This window comes from Rhincodon typus, chromosome 25 (genome assembly GCF_021869965.1).
Source record: "Rhincodon typus isolate 14 chromosome 25, sRhiTyp1.1, whole genome shotgun sequence".
Lineage (NCBI taxonomy): Eukaryota > Metazoa > Chordata > Chondrichthyes > Orectolobiformes > Rhincodontidae > Rhincodon > Rhincodon typus.
This window is the reverse complement of record NC_063356.1, coordinates 43,565,655-43,583,602: the sequence shown is the minus strand read 5'-3', so window position 1 is coordinate 43,583,602 and position 17,948 is coordinate 43,565,655. Positions and strand designations below refer to the sequence as shown.

At 40.3% G+C, this 17,948-nt stretch overlaps 1 protein-coding gene across 1 annotated transcript in view; it reads right to left on the bottom strand.

Annotated features, from left to right (window-relative positions):
* sycp3 (synaptonemal complex protein 3) overlaps positions 1–17,948 on the bottom strand; it is a 65,599-nt gene that overhangs the window by 25,680 nt on the left and 21,971 nt on the right. The window contains exons 5-6 of the mRNA XM_020535676.2: positions 5,914–5,948; positions 2,400–2,517 (exon numbers count right to left, since the gene is read on the bottom strand). Of these exons, the coding sequence (XP_020391265.2) occupies positions 2,400–2,517; positions 5,914–5,948 (153 nt within the window). The remainder of the gene's footprint in view (positions 1–2,399; positions 2,518–5,913; positions 5,949–17,948) is intronic.

Here is a 17,948-nt window from a genome sequence, read left to right as displayed (position 1 = left end):
AAATCTTTCCTCTCTCACCTTATACCTTTGCCCTCTGGTTTTGAATTTCCTTCCCCTACAGAAATTACTTTTGCTTTTTACCTTATCTATGTCCCTCATGATTTTATAAACTTTTATAAGGTTACTCCTCAACCTCCTACAGTCCAGAGAAAAAAGTTCCAGCCTATCCATATAACTCAAACCCTCTAGTCTTGGTTACGTCCTTGTAAACATCTTTACACTGAGGTAACCTATTTCCTAACACTTCTCAACTCACTTATTTATTTAGGAGATACTGGATGTAAATAAAATTACAGCTCCAGGAATACTTATAAGTTTATCTTTAAATTCCCTCATATACACACCAAGCCCAAGCACAGTCAAAGTTCTCCAGCAATCACTGCCAACCTGTGTTAATGGATGAGACCCTCTGAATTTGTTTACCTTTTTAAGAAACCTACTTATTGCCCTGGTACATCATGACTGTCTCCTTGTTTTGTGTCTGTCGTAATTCATCTGGTCTATACATCACATCGAATGCAACCTGTGAATCTCTTTAAATCACAACATACCATTCTGAGTTCTTAATGAACTCTTTAAGAGTGCTAATTGCCTGCTTACCGAAATGGGTGGGAACTCAGGTCAGCTCTTTTCCATGGTGCATAAATATCTCTGTCCAAAGTAGTACATCATCCCTTCCAACTGACAACATTATTTCAACCCAGGCCAAACTAAGCAAGGTAGATGGCGGTGGAAACTCTCAAAAAATGACACTGATTCTACTCATATTGCATTTCTGAAAAAGGGCAACCAATATGGAAAATGTATAGTGCTGCAGTCAGGAATGAAGGAAACAGGAGTAAGAATGCTTGCATCTGTAAATATTGTGAATTGTCGTCCAACATTGCACGCACGCACACACACACACATACACAAACACACACACACTTCCCTCTCACTCAGTCTCTCACACATACACACACATGAATCTGTGGGGTGAATTTGTATTTGCAGATACATTTTATTTTGTTCAAAAAGCACACAATTTATTGACAATCAATATGGTATTTTATAAATTTATACATTGGAAGTAAAACCATCTGACTCCAAACTAAAACACAAACAGATTCTAAACAAGGTCTAACATGCATTGTCTGACCTAAAATATCACCTCTTCCTTACACAAATAAAATCTTTCGTTTTCTCAGGACTCCGTGACTTGAAAGGAATTCAGGGATTTACATATATATATTAATCAATTAAAACGTTCTAACTGTTTGGAGATTTAACAGCATCTTAGGTTTGTTTAGCACAGCCCCATCAATTGTGTGAACCTTTGATCTTTTACTTATAAATTCTGTGTCTGATATGATCTCTCTCACTAACACCTGAAGAAAGACTGCGGCTCCAAAAGCTTGTCATTTCAAATAAACCTGTTGGGGCTATAAACTGGTGTCGTGTGATTTCTGACTTTGTCCACATCAATCCAACACTGGCACCTCCACATAATGGTGACACAAAGATAGTTAACTGAGCTGATCTGTAGAAGTCCTATACCTGAGCGAGATAAGTCTGCAGCCTTGGATGACCTAATCTGACTAGCTCACTGATGCAACCAGAAGAGGTACATTTTCACTAGTGTTGGATTTTTCTCCAAGAGTTCTAAAAGATATCCCTAGCTCAATGAGCAGTAATCAATCATACAGTTAGTTCCCATCAGTATCTCTACATAAACTCCGAGGTGGAAAAAAGGTCTAAAGTTTACCCACTGCCCACATGCAGCAAATTCTCTAAATTTAGGTAAACATGTTTAAGGAAGTTCAGCATCTCAACAAGTTCCATAGGAGCCAACAAAAACTTTGCTCTATATAATAAATCAAAAATGTTGAAAAACCTCAGCAGGTCAGGCAGCATCTGTGCAGAGAAACAGAGTTGATCTTTCAAGTCAAGATGAAATTTTTCATGGAAGTTCACAACATCATACTTCAGTTATTTTTGTTATTCTTTCAGATTTATAGCATCTACAGTATTTTGCCTCTGTACTAGAGACTATGAGTTTGTGGATTCTTAGCAATTTTGTTTGGAGGCAGCTAAACATGATGAACCCTACTCATGTCAGGTATCTATGCAAAAGAAATCTCTTTAAACGATCAGTTTGATAGCATTGTAACACAGTCAATACAATCACAATTAATTGTGGAAAGTTCTGGCTTTGGTTAGAATTCCTTTGAGATCAGAACTGTGTGGTAAAACATTGGAAGTGCATGATATGTTCCATAATCAAAGCACAGAATAAAACAAGTGGCATAAAGAGATATGGGCTAATTCCTTTCTTTATGTCAGTTTCAGCTGCATTTAGAATTTTTGTACAAATTTGCATGATAAATTAACAAGTACTAAAACAATCTCCCCTGGATTACCTTTCTTGTTGTTGCACCTTCCACACTTGTTCTATCTTTTGGTTGCTGGTCTTTAATGATGATTTAGTGTACACCTCCAGTCGTTTTTTCTTAGCCAAGATAGCTTTATTAATATCAGCTACATAGGAACGAACAAGGAATGAGAAAACTTGCAAAACCAACTTGTCTACTAATATATTTTAACCACTTAGTGTAGAACTCACAACCCCAGATGAAAGTCGTCAAAAATCCCTCAAATTTTTGAGTTACCTGTCAATATCAGCATTGTACTCAATTCAGGGCTAAGGATTATATTCACCCTAATTCCCAGTTCTTTACCCCAGTTTGGAGGAACATTATCAAACCATCTATATACAGAACATTTAAGTAGGCTTTTATGCCAAGCCAGGCTGCATCAGCATTTACTTTCCATACAATTAAATGGTTCTGATCACGTTTATCTGCCCTGCTCCAATACGTTTTCCCTTTATCCACCTACCTTGAATTTGGAAGTAAATTCACAACCCAGTAAAGAAACTTTAGTGCTCTCAGTTCAAAATCTCTTACGTGTGACCTATATCTTTGGTTCAACATTCTAAGTCCCTATTCTGCTGGAAACTTGTCAGCTTCTGTCCATACTATCAAAGTATCAAACCCTTTCATCACTTGAAACACTTTGATCATCTCAACCTGCATTACTCAAATGAAAAAGAAATCCAAATTTCTTTCCATTTGCATTTCCCCATTCCAGGCAACACCATATTGAACCTGCACCGGGCACTCCCTATAGACTCACTATCTTTCCTATCAAGTAGAGCCTAAAACTGCAGTACTGTAAGAATCTTAACAACATATTAGATGCACGTTTTAATTTTTAAATTGTATAGCTTGCACAATTTTGTAAAGTTCACTTTAAAATGCACGCTGATGAGCAAGTTATGTTAAAGGAGAAGGAGCATCCAGGTTTATACTACAGCTTGTGAGCACTATCAGTCTGTAAGCCCCGTCACTTATCTTTATGAGTGCTTATGTTTTTTAAGTTGTTGAATTTATTCACAAAATCATACAGTAAAAAAAAGTATAGCCTGAAATTTTGCAAAGTGTGTTCTTAATGTTTTTGCCTCACTTATAAAATAATCCTGAAGTACTTTCATCTGTTTATACTGGCAGTGAGATATACGCAATTTAACAGGAATATTCATTCCAATGTTACTTATGAAAATATCTATTAAAGTCTTAAGTAAAAGAAATAAAGCTCAGACACTTCAACCAAAGCAAAATATGTTCTGTTTTATCATTTAATTGGTAAAAAGCAATCATAAAAATGGTCACCGCTACTTTTAAAAACGAAACTCAGAATATCTCAAATCAAATATACTCCGTCTCCATGTTGACAGCCTTCTAACTGGAGAGGCATCTCTAGCTAGTAGGCATCCCAGGGTAATTGCAGTAGTTGGAACGTGGAATGCAAGTTTGGACCCCCTGCTCATGTTAAATGAGCTGTGCATATCTTATACTTGACCAGATGATTAATGGTGTAGATAATGTTAATATTAAGCGAAACTTGAATATTAAAATTATTTTCTTTTCCACATTGGACAGTTGGCAGAGATTTCCAGCGAAAGCTTTTGATCTCAATGAGCTCTTTTATATGTGACTCAGATTGCTGGTTACAAAGGCTTGAAAGTTATAGGGTAAATTATCAAATACTCCAAAGAACAAGATGGTTCTAGGGCTGGATCTAAGGAACAACTGTCAGGATTGAACAGTGGAAATGTATAACTAATTTACTTCATAGGATTAGTACTTAAATGCCAGGGTATAGTAGACAACATATCAAGTGCAGGTAAATGGGATTAGTGTAGTTTGGTGTTTGTTGGTTGGCTTAGAGATGGCGGGCTGAAGGGCCTGTTTTTCTGCTGTATGACTCTATGATTGAATGTTCTCCATCTGAGGAAGGATATGTCAATTCTCATCCCAGGTTAAATTCTCAAAGTTTCTACCTATTTTGATACTTTGGCTTTGAAATATATAATCTGGAGTGCATCACAAGATTAAAGTTGACATAGCCTCATTAAAATAGATTTATGAATTTTGCTTTATGTATTTAGGTGTCACTTGTGCTCATCTGGGCTTTGATTTTCGGTATTTTTCTTCTAATTATATCCTTGGCGATGGGGAGTATGAAAGAAAGTAGGCTCATGTTAGGAAGGAGAATCATTATACTTAGTTGTGGGGCTAGCATCTGATACATGTTAAACTCTGGCTCATCTTTAGAACAGCTGCTTTAATACGCAAGTGTTTATAAGCATTCTACAAATGCTGAGAGTTCTTGTTTTTCATCATTTGAAATACTATCACTTATAATTTTTGACAAGCATATGGTGACTGTTCCTGTTCTGCAAGAATAAATTAAAATAAATGTAAGTCCTTCTACAAGGAAAGTATTGTGGTAACCTCTTTAATGCCAATAGCAAACACTTAATTAATTCTTCTGAGATCAAGTGACTTCAATTTTAATCAAGACCATATTTCTGTTCCTCCGTTTGTAACCAAAACATATCTTTTTTAAAAAAGCAGATACTACAGATGTTGAAAGTAATGCTTGAAGTAATCAGTAGGTCTGGTAGTATCTGTGGTGAAGGAAACAGAGTTAACATTTCAGGTTAATGACATTTTTGTTAGAACAGCGCTGGTGAAAATTCATCAACCTGCAACAAAATAATGGGCAAAATTTTACTGGATGGGGGCAAGGCTGCTTGTGTCCACCTCCACAATTAACCTAAAAGTCGGTCACTTTACAATTGAGGAAAATACATCAGCCTCGCAGTCATAATACAACATGGGTCGTTTAAAAAAGGGCGAAGTGCAACTTTTGCCCCTCAGTAACAAGATTTCTCAGCAGTTCCTGCAGTGCCCATAATGCTAGAGCTTGGCAGGGAGTTCAGCCGAAACAGCAAGCAGTCCAAGGATGAAGGCCCCAGTGGATCCTGGACTAGAAGGAAGACCAAACATAAGTCAGGTACATTTGGCAAGGAGGGCATGAACATTTCAGGAAGGGGCAAGAGGCGGGTTTTAAAATCCAGGGTGGGAGGAAGAAAGTGCTATCCTCTGGGGGAGTACCTCTGAAGTGCAACAGGCAGTCCTGCAGATCCTTTCTTGGCCTTTTAAAACAGAATAGGCTCTGCAGTCCCGACCACACCAATTTTATATCATGGACAGCATAATATTGAGATAACTGAGTCTTCACAAGCTCAATTGACACTTCATTATTTATTTAAAATGACATAAGTTGACAATTTCGCGCAGATTCACCCCACCCCTATTATGGGGATGAGCTCAGGGATAGGGTGAGAAGATGGTTTGCTGGACACCTGGGGCAGCAGCGTATCAAATGTGACCCATTGTTCTCCTTTCCATACATGTTACCTGACTTGCAATGTACTTCTAGCATCTTCTACAATTTTTAAGAATTGCCATGTTATATAATAGGAGCTTTTGTTAGAATATTCAAATGTAAAATAAAAACACTTACCTCCAAACCGTTCAAGCATGGTGGCCACATCACCACTAAAACCATAAGATAATAGCAATTAATTCACGTCTAATCATTAGGACTGACTATGTAATGATGACAGAGCATTTTCAGATCAAACAGCATTTTTTGATCAAACATCAAACTGCAGTCGCTATCGGCTGTGTGCCCAGATTTGTTCACAAGATTAAAGCAAAGCTAAAAGTGATTGTTTTTCAGGGAAGGCTAATGGATAGGGGAATTCTGAATATATGATGACAATAACATTGGCAAACCATGATGTTAAACATCAACAGGAAACACATGAAATGGCATTCAACAAAGTCTATTAAAATGCTGCTAAAAAGTAAGAACAAATGTAATGAGACTATGTGAATCAACAAAGACACAGATGAAAAGGTTCAGGGTAAGGAAAGATTCATACACTAAAAACACGGACCGCAGGGGAGGGCAAGACAAAGGAGCACAGAAAGAGAATGGGACAGATGGCAAAAACAAATTAGGAACGTAAAGGTGAAGTACAAAAAAAAAAATTAGAAGACATTTATAAATTTGTGGATTGGGCATTTAAGTGACAAGTGAATTACAACACCGAGTACTAATTAATGCATTTTGGGAAAAAAATAGTAGATAAGTATCTAAATATGGCTGACAAACACAGAAATCTTGGACTACAAATAAATCACAAGTAGTCTTGTAAACGAATAAAACCATAAAAAACAAAGCAAACGCTCAAACTATTTTCTAGATGGTTAGAATTGGAAAGTAGACAGCTTATGTGAAATTTGTACTGAATATTGATTAGACTTGTAATGAAATTCATGATATATTACTATTGTTTGGGAACTTGGATTCTAAAGAGGAAGAGGGTGGCATTGTGGCTCAGTGGTTAGTAGCGCTGCTTCACAGCGACAAGGACCTAGGTTCAATTCCACTGTCAGGTGACTGTCTATGTGGAGTTTGCACATTCTCCCTGTGTCTGTATGGGATTCCTCCAGGTGCTCCGGTTTCCTCCCACATTCCAAGATGTGGATTGGCCATGCTAAATTATCCCGTCGTATCCAGGGATGTATAGGTTAGGTGTGTTAGCTATGGGAAATGCAGGGTTACAGGGATAGGGTATGGGGAAGGGCCAGGTTGGAATGCTCTTCAGACACTGGCTGTGGACTTGTTGGGCCGAATGGCCTGTTTCCACACTGTAGGGATTCTTTAAAAAAAAAGTTTGATTTGTATTTCTATATTGCATATGCTAACAAGGGAACACTTAGGGCAGAACCTTATAAGGGCTTGAGTTACAAGTGGCGTGGTGTGATTCTCACTCGGCAATGCCAAATTTTCAACTGACAGTGATTAACACTTGTTAAGGTCGTTGTTGATGGGTCAACTCACCTCATCAGTATTCCAGTCATGATCTTATCAACATTGCCCAACAAACCAGAGATTGTGAATACACGACAGGGAAACCAGACAGGGTGCTTGGCAGATTGAACTCACTACTTATTCCACTCGACCTCCACGTTGGAGACCAGGCACCATCATCTTAGGGTGCGCACCAGTCATATGCATCCTACATCCATAGACATTTGACATTTGCTAGTCTCTAAGCATCCTCATACAATTTCCAATCCACTTACAGGACACTTTTGTAGTTCAATGCTGCACCTTGGGCTATATTAGCAACTATCATTTTAACATTGCTCCAAAGATACTGTGCACTCAGGAGAACACACTTAACTCCTGTAATGAACTGGGCTACATTTTTGGGCTCTTTGCTTGCTGTCACAGTGCTGACACACTGAGCCTACCTGGATGCTCACAGCAAATGGGACTATATCAAACTGATATGTCTGGTCAGTGCAGACGGAAGGGTCTGTTTCCGTACTGTATGACTCATAGCATCTCTGTCTCGCCTTCCTTTTCGTCCATAATCCCCTCAGGCTCATCTACCACTGTCCTGCCATCCTATTTGGTGCAGACACATAGTCAGGAAGCTAGTTATAATTATCAGCATGCCTCAGTCAAGGGGGATAGTCATGGTTCAAGAGATCCTGGCACAGTAAGTCAAGAACAGGGATAGCTCAGGGCAGTCAGAATCAGATTGTGTGCAATTTTGGTCGCCACACTACCAGAAGCATGTGGAAGCTTTGGACAGAGTACAGAGAAGGTTCGCCAGAAGGTTGCCCGGTCTCAGGGGCACAGGCTATGAGGAAAGGTTAAAAAGACTAGGATTGTTTTCACTGGGAAGACAGTGGCTGAGAGGAGACCTGATAGAGGTCTACAAAATTATGAGAGGCATAAATAGGGTGGATAGTCAGGGGCTTTTGCCCAGGGTTGAAGTTTTAATTACAAGGGGTCCCAGACTCAAGGTGAGAGGGCAAAAGTTTAAGGGAGATGTGAGAGGGAAGTTTTTCATGCAAAGAGTGGTAGGAGCCTGGAACGCACGGCCAGAGGAGGTGGTGGAAGTGGGCATGTTGGTGACATTTAAGAGGCACCTGGATGGTTACATGAATAGGGAGGGAATAGAGGGATACGGATCAAGTAAGGGCAGAAGGTTTGTTTTTTAGATTAGTTAGGGCATAATGTTTGACACAGGCTTGGAGGGCCGAAGGGCCTGTTTCTGTGCTGTACTTCTCTTTTGTTCTTTTGTTCAGATCGTCTCTTCATAAAAGACAAGGAGCTGAGTGATGGGCAGCATACCACTTATCTGGAATCTTTTTGCTTTATTGTGGGCTGTTTTCCTCCTGGAACGAGAGCAAGTCAGGCATTACAAAAGATGAAATTGGTTGGCACAGCTAATACATTTAATGCGGGTAGGGAAGTACCCCAAGAGAATGAGAAGGCAGTGCAGAGTCATGGAGTCATAAAGTACAGAAACAGAACCTTCGGTCTGTGCTGACCAGGCATCCCAATTTCTAGTCTCATTTTCTAGCATTTGGCCCATATCCCTCTAAACCCATCCTATTCACATACTCATCCAGATGCCTCTTAAATGTTGTATTTGTACCAGTCTCCAATACTTCTTCTAGCAGCTTGTTCCATACACACACCATCATCTGCATGTATAAGTTGCCCCTCAGGTTCCTTTAAATCTTTCCCCTCTCATCTTAAGCATATGCTCTCTTCTTTTGGACTCCCCTACTGTAGGAAAAAGAGCATGGCTATTTACCCTGTCCATGCCCCTCATGATTTTATAAACCTCACCCCTCAGCCTCTAACTCTCTGAGGAAAAAAAGCTCCAGCTTATACAGCCTCTCCCTGTAACTCAAATCCTCCAGTCCCGGGAACTTACTTGTAAATCTTTTCTGCACCCTCTCAAATTTAACAACATCTTTCCTATAGAAGGGTGACCAGAACTGTATGCAGTATTTTAAAAGCGGCCTCACCAATGTCCTGTATAGCAGCAACAGCACATCCTAACTCCTATACTCAATGTTCTGATTAATGAAGGTAAGCATACCAAGTATTGTTTTATTTTAGTAGATAAAGTCTTGATAAGCAAAGGGGTGGAAGGTTATCTGGGGTGGCCAAAATTACGGATTCAAGGTGATAGTCAGCTCAGCTACCATCTTATTAAATAGCAGAGCAGGCTTGAGGGGCTGAATGGCCTATTCCTGCTCCTGATTTGTACATTTGTAGATAGATTCACAAGTAGTGCAACTATTCCAAAAATCCAAGTTATTGTTTGCTGGAAGAACACAGCAAGCCAGGCAGCATCTGGAGGAAAGGAGAAGTCAACATTTCGGGTATTACTCTTCTTCTGGATGTGGGGGTAGGGAGATCTGCAGCTAAAGATGGCGGTGGTGGTGGGATGACGGCAGCAGAATGATGGTGATAGGCAGACTCCGGTAGTAGGTACGACCTGGTCGATGGGAGGGATGAATCTAGTTGGTAGCTGGAAGGGTCTGTCGACAGAATGGAAGGGAGGAGGCGTGACTGGAAAGGGAGCTGGGGGATGGGTGGAAGGTTATTTGAAATTAGAGAACTCAATGTTGAGTTGTCTAACCAGAGAGTGAGAGATGTGAATCTGGACATGGAAGTTGGGTTGTTTTGCACTGAACGAGAATACAGAACATCAGGAGTTAGTCCAAATTGCAGCTCAGTGTAATCCAATTCTGGGAAGAAGTCACGGGTAAGTTGGAGAAATAGATAGTGACTTATAGTCTATTCTGAAATTTAGGTTTCAGTGAGTAAGACAGGAGGTCTTAGTTTCTCTCAGTTCTGTGCCACCCTGTAACCTTTACACTGAGAACCATACCAACATGCAGTGATGTAAAATGGTGATGTAAAGTTTGAACAGAATTGTATCTGAGTATTAAAATGATTGTTGCCCTATTGCTGATGAATGGGGGCATTCAGGGTTAGTATTGCCATGGGTTGGGATGGGTGAGTGGGGAAATGTTGCAGGCAATAACGAGAGTGGTAAAGCTGGAACCTTGGTGGGACAGCAGAGACAGAGTGAGTATGAGATATTGGAGGCAAGATGGTGGTATTGCAAAAGCTATATCTTTTCTTTTAGTGCTTTTTAAAACTCTGGACTGAAATGAGAAATAATGGTTTTAAAACCAGGAATATACAAGGATGGCTGCATGTATTGAAAGTAAGGAATTTCATATCCATTGTGAACCCTGTTTACGTAGCTGTGGATTTCAGAATGGGCAGATGAACTGGATCTGAGGGGTTATTTACAAGTGAAGCTATTTGTTAACTGCTCCCTAGTCCACAAACCAATGACAAAGGTCCTCAGCCTGCCAACAACATGGACATGTTGAACTGTGAACAAAACAGAAACAGACTAGAGATAGTGAGAACTGCTGATGCTGGAGAATCTGAGATATGAAGGTGTAGAGCTGGATGAACACAGCAGGCCAAGCATCATCAGAGGAGCAGGAAAGCTGATATTTCGGGTCTGGACTCTTCTTCAGAAATTTCAGGATTCCTGAAGAAGGGTCTAGACCCGAAACGTCAGCTTTTCTGCTCCTCTGATGCTGCATGACCTGCTGTGTTCATCCAGCTCTACACCTTGTTATCACAGAGACAGACTAGTCCAGCCAAAAAACCAGATTTGCAGCAACCAAAACATTTTCTCATTCAGTTCTCTGTGAACTCAGTTAACTCAGAACTCTCAGTTCTCAATCGTCAGTAAAGTGATGGAAGGGGTCATCAACAATGCTATCAAATAGCACTTGCTCAGCAATAACCTGATCACTGACACCCAGTTTGGGTTCTGTCGTGATTGTAACGAGGTCAACCAGGTTGACTTCATAGAATATGAATTCCCTGATTGGAGCTGTTAACCTGGCCCAATCAGGGAGTCCTAGCTGACAGATAAAAACAGGAGTGTCAGCAGTTCTACTCACTCTAGGAGCTAGCTGGGTCAGTGGCATATGTGAATAAAGGATGACTTGGTGATGGGATACCAGCCTTTGTGGAGTTATTTCAGGTTCTGCCAGGGCCACTCAGCTCCTGATCTCATTACAGCCTTTGTTCAAACATGGACAAAACAGGTAAATTCCAGCAATGAGGTGAGTGTGACTGCCTTTGACATCATTACCACATTTGCTGGAATGTGGCATTGAGTGGCTATAGCAAACTGAGTCAATAGGAATGATGGAGGAAAACTCTCTGGTTGGAGTCATATCTGTTGTAAAGGAGATGGCTGTGGTTGTTGGAGGTTTGTCACTTCTGCTCCAGGATATCTCTGCAGGAATTGCTCAAGGTAGTTCTTGGTCCAATGATTTTCAGCTTTGTCAATGCCCTTCACTCTATAATAAGTCTATAATAAGGTCAGATGCTGATGATTGTACCATTCAGTTTCTCCAATTGTGAAGCAGTCCATGTCCAAATCCAGCTGAACCTGGACAATATCTAGGCTTGGTCTTGTGTATGGCAAAGCAATGGCTGTCTCCAACAAGACAGAATGTAACCATTGTCCCACCTCACTCAAGAGACTGGAGGTACCCTCAATTGTGAGTACAGGAGTAGTACATAGGATTTTTTTTTCTCTCCCCTTCCTGCCAAGGAAACCTCTAAACCCATAACTATTGAGGTACAAGGGCTACTGAAGTCTTGCTGGAGAAAGATTTAGCTTTCTCTTCAGAGGGTTCAATCTCAGACAAGCTACTGAGAAAGGAGATCAGTGGGAGAGTATGACAGTTCCATTGTACAAAATCCAATTGAAGCATGACTTGGTCTTGATCGGTGGCGTCAGTTAGTTAAGAAATTACCAGTGGATAGTTATTTCTTTCTAGGAAATGATTTGGCAGAAGTGAAAGTTATACCTTTTGTGGGTATTTTTTCCATAATGTGTGGTGACGAGAGCAATGAATAAACAATCTGTCACCTGAAGTCATAGTAATACTGGGAGCAGATGTTAGGGTATATGAAACACTAATTAAGAATTAGAATAGCTCAAGAGATGTTTGGCATGTCTTCAGTTGTTGAGCTTCAAGACCCAGATCCTAAATTAAGTAACACTGACAGCTCACTGAGCCTGAGGCTGAAGGGGTTCCATAGTGCTATTATGTTAAAATTGGACTTCTGAATAAGTGGAGACATCCCCATAGATCTGCAGATGAAGAATGGACGTTCAAAGGGTCTATACAGGTGACAAAACATTGTACATCTCAACCTGGTTGGCTACTAAACAATGAGTATCTCCTCCAGTGATGGAAAGGAATAGTGAACATAAAACCGAAGACAAAAGAAATCTTGGTGTGCATGCTGCAATGTTCACATTCTCTCAGTCAGATGATCAGACATTCTGTACACATAGCCAAAGACTTCACCAGGTTGAACACTGCCATCACAGCACTCTGAAGTTTGTTTCACAAAGCAGGGGCAAGTGACAGAACGCAGAGCTGGTTGCATACCTTACTGCTCAGGGATAGTCAAAGTTGACATCCTCCTAACTGTTAGAATTAAAATGTTAGAATTGCAGTTGCAATTCAGAAGCTTCTGTTTGCTTTTACTTTTCCTATTTTTTCTAAACAGGAAAACCATGTTGTTGTCACCATCGTATCAGCATATGTGCTTCTACCCCACTGCTGATACCAAGAAAGGTCAGTTTCGGCATGGCCTTTTACTTGAAGGTGACTCCAGGGATAAGGATTATACTTAATGGAAGAGCTGGGGACAAGCAAGAACACTGGCAAGGTGTCTGCTTTTGTCATTCCTTAGTTATAATGATCGATTTCCCTTGGCATTCTGCACAGAGCAGGAATTCAACATTACTGTAGCTGTACATTCCAACAGAGCCAAATTGAACAGCACCTGGAGACATTCATGCTCAAAGCACTGGAACCTTTTGAATTCTATTCTGTTGCACCAACTGGTAGGACACATCAAGAGCTAGGTATTGCAATGCACAAGGTGGGATCGTGATGACAGGAAATAGCCTAACTCATGATTCTTGACTTGACAATGGAAGTCCGAGCCTGCTTCTCTCTCTCTCCACGACTGGTAGACATGCTGAGTACTTGTAATATTTTCTGTTTTTAATGCAGCTCATTGTAATAGTTTTACTTGAGGTAGTAAATATCTCTTGGCTTTACAATCTGGGTAAAGGAAGTAGAAATGCTGTTTCAACCTTGGTCTAAGTAAATGAAACTTCACTGCTGATCAGCAATGCCAACAGTAGCTTTAATGCAGCACAAGTGTTTACATATAAAGGTAGATTCGCAAATGATGCTATTATCAACAAGGATACGGATAACTGATAGCTCCTTTGGCCGCCTCGACGCATATATGGCAAAACCATTCGCTGTGACCTGTTACGACAATTCCTGTGTATACAACGGATGTGCGTGTGCGTGCGTGTGTCTTTGATCCATGTGGTATTTAATTATTGCTTAAGAGTAATGTCACTTTTTTAAAAAAACCCAACATTTACAATAGGCTTCATCATGTAAGCAGAATTCACAGTTCTGACAAAGGATCACTGGAGTCAAAACGTTAACCTTATTTTTCTCTTAACAGATGCTGCTAGACCAGCATTCTTGTTTTCATTTCAGATTCTACAGTCACTCTGTATTGCAGCACTGTGGACACAGACTGTGTGCTAGTTTAGTTGCAAATAAATCCATCAGATCTTCAAGTAAACAGACTCCATACATCACATTACATAGTGGTAGCACAAGAACATCATTTATAACGTTGGCAAGAGTGGGATTATCATTAGTGTGCTGGCGGGCTTTGCTCTTTAGACCAAAAGCAAAACAGAAGTGATACAGCTTCAAAATCAAACATGGAATCAGTCAACAAGATGCAACAATTCAGGAATTGGTAAGATTCACAAAACAATGAAATAAGCACAAAAAGAAACAGAAGACCATTTACTGCACAAATTATAAAGTGACAAGAAAAGGCAAAAACCAAACAGCACAGCAGGAATAGTATTGAAAGCACCGTTACAATAATAAGATTACAAATTTCTGCATAGCAGTAGACTTCCCCCTAGCATGAGCTAGAAGGTTAGGGATCTCCTATCCAAGTTCATACCTTTTTAATCAAAGAATGCAGCTACAGAACTGGTTAGGTAAATTTTGAAAATACTCATAGCAATTCATAGTGATGGTTATGCAGTACCAATACTTCTGGGTTATCTGAAGCCAACCAAAAAAATATGGAGAGTTCTAGAGTATCAGCAGCATGTAAGAGTCAATTTTATAATTCATGTCCTACAGCCAAAGAAAACCCCACAGGAATCGACTTATCAAGGAAACAAATACATCTTGTATTTCACCGAATTGTCGGAACGGATAACTGAATTGTTTGGTGCCTGAAAATCTATGAATGCATCAAAGACCACTTGAAAAAATGACCACAGCATTAATTAGCAATGGCAGAAAATACAAACTGGACAACAGTATCGGCACAGTAACAAGATCACAAAAAAGAAGCAAGCTGTGCTGCAAGGGCAGATTATTGCTCCACTACAAAAGTGTCTTACACTCCAACATCTATGCAAGGTGTGCAATGGGCTCACTTACGTAAGAAATCTGGCTCCAAAGACTCATCCGCCAGCGACAGCAGGGCATGACCAAACAAAAAACAGATGTAGCAGGATGACAACTGCATCAAGAGACCAGACACCAATTAAACGTAAGCCAATACATAAAGTTCACAGCAAGACAGACCCAAAATGGAACTGTCAACCAGAGGATGAACAGGTTTTCCATACATTGTGAATGTAACACATTGGGTAGGCTAAGTCAGAACAGTGGAAGGTTTTTGCCACAATGAATATCATTTGCCCACAAAAAACTGGCAGACATACACTGAAACCAAGTGCGAATATCCTACCAGTCTGAATTCTTTACGGTATGCACTGTGATCATTTGAACTCATTCATACAAGCAACACCCACTTAAGGAACTGCATACAATGGGTTATCCACCACTCGCACTGGCACAGTCACAATGTAATGCAACTACGGTAAAATGACATGGAAGGGAGAACAGTATTATTTGAATGGAGAAAAAATTGCAGGAAGCTGCAACACACTGCTACAGAAAGGATGTTATTAAATTGGAAATGGTGCAAAAAAAATTTACTAGGATGTTATCAATAAGAGGTTGAGGAGTGACCTTATAGAGGTTTATAAAATAATGAGGGGCATGGATAAGGTGAATTGCAAACGTCTTATCTCTAGGATAGGGGAGTTCAAAACGAGACGGCATCATTTTAAGGTGAGAGGGAAAAGATTTAAAAGCAACCTGAGGGGCAACTTTTTCACACAGAGTGTGGTTCATACTTGGAATGAACTGCCAGAAGAAGTGTTAGATGCAGGTACAGTTACAACATTTAAAAGATATTTGGACAGGTACATGAATAGGAAACGTTTAGAGGGTTAAGGGCCAGACGCAGGCAAATGAGACTAATTTAGTTTGGGAAACCTGGTTGACATGGATGAGTTGGACCAAAGGGTTTGTTTACATACTGTGTGACTCTACGATTCTACTTGAGAGTACTTGCACATGAAACACAAAGTTAACCCACACGGGCAGCAGGTAAACAGGAAGGCTCATGGAATGTTGGCACTTATTTCAAGGGGTTTGGAGTGTAAGATAGGGACGTCTTACTGCAACTGTACAAGGTGAGCCATATCTGGAGTACTGTGGGCAGTACTGGCCCCCTTATTTAAGGCGAAATATCATATCATGCATGCATGATAGCAGAAGAAACCAATAATACCTATATTGAGACAGTCCACGATTCAGAACAAGCATGTTTCGGAGAGTTGCTATGCCATAGGAACTTTGGCAAGGCACTGTCGTACTGCACCTCAGAGAAGATGCAATTGAATTTGGCCCGCATAAGTGTGACCAGCTTCAATCAGAAACAGCTAATGGTTCACAGCTGAAAGTGCTGTGGACAGTTTTTTTTTTGAAAGGTGGTCAAATAGGTTAGGCACAATGGTAGTGTCCTGCCTCTGAACCATGAAGCCTAAGTTCAAGTCTCACCTAGAAGTGTATCATACCATGTTTTAAGAGGGTGATTAAAAAATATCTTGAAAGGTGGTATGGGGTCATTTGTGGTATAGTGATACATCCTACATTTGAGTCAGGAGGCCTGGCTTCAAGACCCACCTGCTCCAGAGGTGTGTAATAAGATGTTTGATGTAGAAAGTATCTTTAAGTACGGCCTGTCACAATAATACAGGATGCTTTTTGGCCTTACCAAGATGAGCTCAGTATCTCCAGGTGTTACTTTCAAAGGAAAGCTAATGATTGTGCACAACGCTCTCCACCAGTACATACAGTCACAACTACACCAAGGTAATGAGTTTAGAGTGGACTATTCATCAATGTAATGCAGCTGAGCGATCTGACACCCTGATTCAAGCACTACCTTCAATGGAGTTGGTGTTCAATTCTCATTGCCAATGTAATTTCAGGAGGTTCTCCTGCTGAAACAAGGACTCTTGGGGCACAGTAGTAACGTCTCCACCTGTGGGCCAGAAGTTGGGTTCAAATTCACCTGTTTCAGAGGTGCATTATAATAATGTCTGAATAGTTAATTAAAAATAACTCGAGCAGACTGTCTGGCCAGGGATCAACAGTGACACCAAAAAGTTAGTGAACATGTGTGAGATATGCCAGAGCCACCAGCCATAGCAAGGTGGAGAACCTCGACCCGTTATGAAATCCTGTCAGTCCTTGATCCAAAGTTGCTACTGATCAATTCACTATGAATGCAGATGCCTTTATCTTAGACACTATTTCTTCAAATTTTCAATTGTCAGAAAAATAAATAATACATCAAATGTGTCCATGGCATACAAACTGAGTGTCATATTCAGTCTGATCGTTTTACCTTAAAAAATGGTTTCTAACAACAGGCCAAAGCAGATTTTGCGGTGCGAGTGTGTCAAATGCAGCATGAACCATATGACATCATCATTGTTGAACGTCAAGAGAGTGAAGCAAGGCTGGATGGTCTTTCTTAATGCTAGGAGTGTAACAGGTAAGACTGATGAATTAATCCACTGATGTGGATTGACATATGGAAGTATGATATTGTTGTCATCACAGAAAAATGGTTGATGGAAGGGCTGGACTGGTAACTCAACATTCCAGGTATAGCATCTTTAGGCATGACAGAGAAGGGCGCAAAAAGCGTGGTGGTGTCACATTATTAATAAAGGAGCCAATTACTGCAATAAGGAGAGATGATATCTTGTAAGGGTCCTCAAATGAGGCTTTGTGGGTAGAACTTAGGACTGTTAAGGGGGCAACAACTTTACTGGGAGTGTACTATAGGTCCCTAAAGAGTTACCAGGAAAAAAGATGAGCAGATATGTAGACAGTTCGTAGAGGTATGATTATACTGCGCGATTTCAACTTTCCCAACATAAATTCGGATAGTCATAGTGTTAAGCATTGAGTCTTGAAATGTATCTACAGTATTTTTTTGTATCAATACATTGAAAGCCCACAAGGGACAGTACAGTGCTGAATCTGGTTCTGGGGAAAGTGTTTGATGTGGCAGTAGGGCAACGTTTTAGCAATAGCCACAACACAGTACGGTTTCAATTT